The following is a 1,515-nucleotide window of genomic DNA, read 5'->3' on the forward strand; positions in this document are numbered from 1 at the left end:
TTTTTTTTTTTAAACGGGGCCACAAAGTGGTTTACAGAACATTTGAAAAAAAATTAAGACTTTCCAAAATATATTTTGTAGGGTTTTCACAGCAAAAGTGTTAAGGACATTATTGCAATAAAATGTTTAATGCAATATTTTTAACGTTGTGAATTTATATTCTTATAAATAATGAGTAGATTAGTAAATATTCATAAGTATTTTATTCTGTTGCGAGCCCTAGTTTTAAACAGTAACTAAATCTGATTATTATTACGATAAGTTTTTCTCTTGTTATTTCAAACCCATTTGATCTTTTTTTGAAGTAGTTACTGGCTCTTTTTCTTACAATACACGTGTTTTGGCAACAGGAGCCCTAAAAATGGTATTAAAAAAAACATAAAAGTGTACAAGTTTTCCAGTCAAATATCTAAACATCCTTACAACAAAATAAATTTACCTTAATACAATGCATATTGTATTAAAACTTTTTTTCAGGGAATGTATTTTGAATAAAACTGTATTTTGTCTTGTTTATTTTTTTACCTGATTTTTTTCCATTTAAATTAGGCTTACACTTAAAACTAGTTAACCAGTCTGCCAGTGCAATGAGACAAAATGCACTTGCATTCAAAACATTCTCTAAACAGAAGACAGATTGCAGAATGCAGTTTTTCCTCATTTATCAGATAGAACTATCTTTTTTATTGTTTAAGAAAGTTTGGGTTACTGCAAAACATGATGAAGCATGGTGTGTTATATTATAAGCATTCTGAAGCCATACAAGAGCTTGGAAGAGCGGCGAAATTGAAATCAATCTCCATAGCTCATTGAAATACAGCATGCCAAGATGCATCATGTCAGGTTTGACGTCTATCACTTCAGAAGGCTCTCAAAATGGAGCATGAGTCATAAGCGTGGATGACTTAAATTTCTCCTTTTTTCTCTAAAATTAAGTCATTTGGGTTTGGAATATCAAGAGGGTGATTCATTTGTTTGTGAATTATTCCTACAGAGATGTATCATAAATGAAAACAAAGGTATTCCAGTTCATGCTGTACCTGATCAGGGTCAGTAAAACTAAAGCATTCAGAGCTACTTCTAAACTGTGTCGGTTTGTCTCACTCACCGCTCTTCTTCAGAGAATAGCACTGCTTCAGGTCCTGACATGTGCGGGCAGGATATTGGCGAGTGCCATCAGGACTGCGCATGCTGTCCAGCTGACTTCCCAAGATCTTCAGAGACAAGTGAACCTCACTGTCGACCCGAACTGTATCAGATCCGTTATTAGGCCTTGCCTCATCCTCGTTGAACTCTGGCGGGGGAGGTGGAGGTTCCTCTGGCTCGTATTCGACATCAAGGTCGAAAGATGTTCCAAAAAGGTCATCCACAGCGGCTGTAGGGGGGCCAGGAGAACCTGGGGGTCCAGGTGGGCCTGGTTCTCCAGGTGGTCCCTACAAACAGACGGGTGAATACTGTTTATGCAGAAATTTAGTGTTGAAACATTATAATCATGATTATAAGTCATGAAGTACA

General features: G+C 36.4%; 1 protein-coding gene across 1 annotated transcript in view; it reads right to left on the bottom strand.

Annotated features, from left to right (window-relative positions):
* Positions 1–1,433, bottom strand: part of LOC107576422 (collagen alpha-2(V) chain-like) — a gene marked incomplete at its 5' end in the record, with an annotated part of 3,942 nt that extends 2,509 nt beyond the window's left edge. The window contains one exon of the mRNA XM_016262601.1: positions 1,109–1,433. Within this exon, the coding sequence (XP_016118087.1) occupies positions 1,109–1,433 (325 nt within the window). The remainder of the gene's footprint in view (positions 1–1,108) is intronic.
* Positions 1,434–1,515: the final 82 nt, after the last annotated feature.

The sequence above is a fragment of the Sinocyclocheilus grahami genome, unplaced genomic scaffold (assembly GCF_001515645.1).
Source record: "Sinocyclocheilus grahami isolate Dianchi unplaced genomic scaffold, SAMN03320097.WGS_v1.1 scaffold3662.1, whole genome shotgun sequence".
Classification (NCBI taxonomy): Eukaryota; Metazoa; Chordata; class Actinopteri; order Cypriniformes; family Cyprinidae; genus Sinocyclocheilus; species Sinocyclocheilus grahami.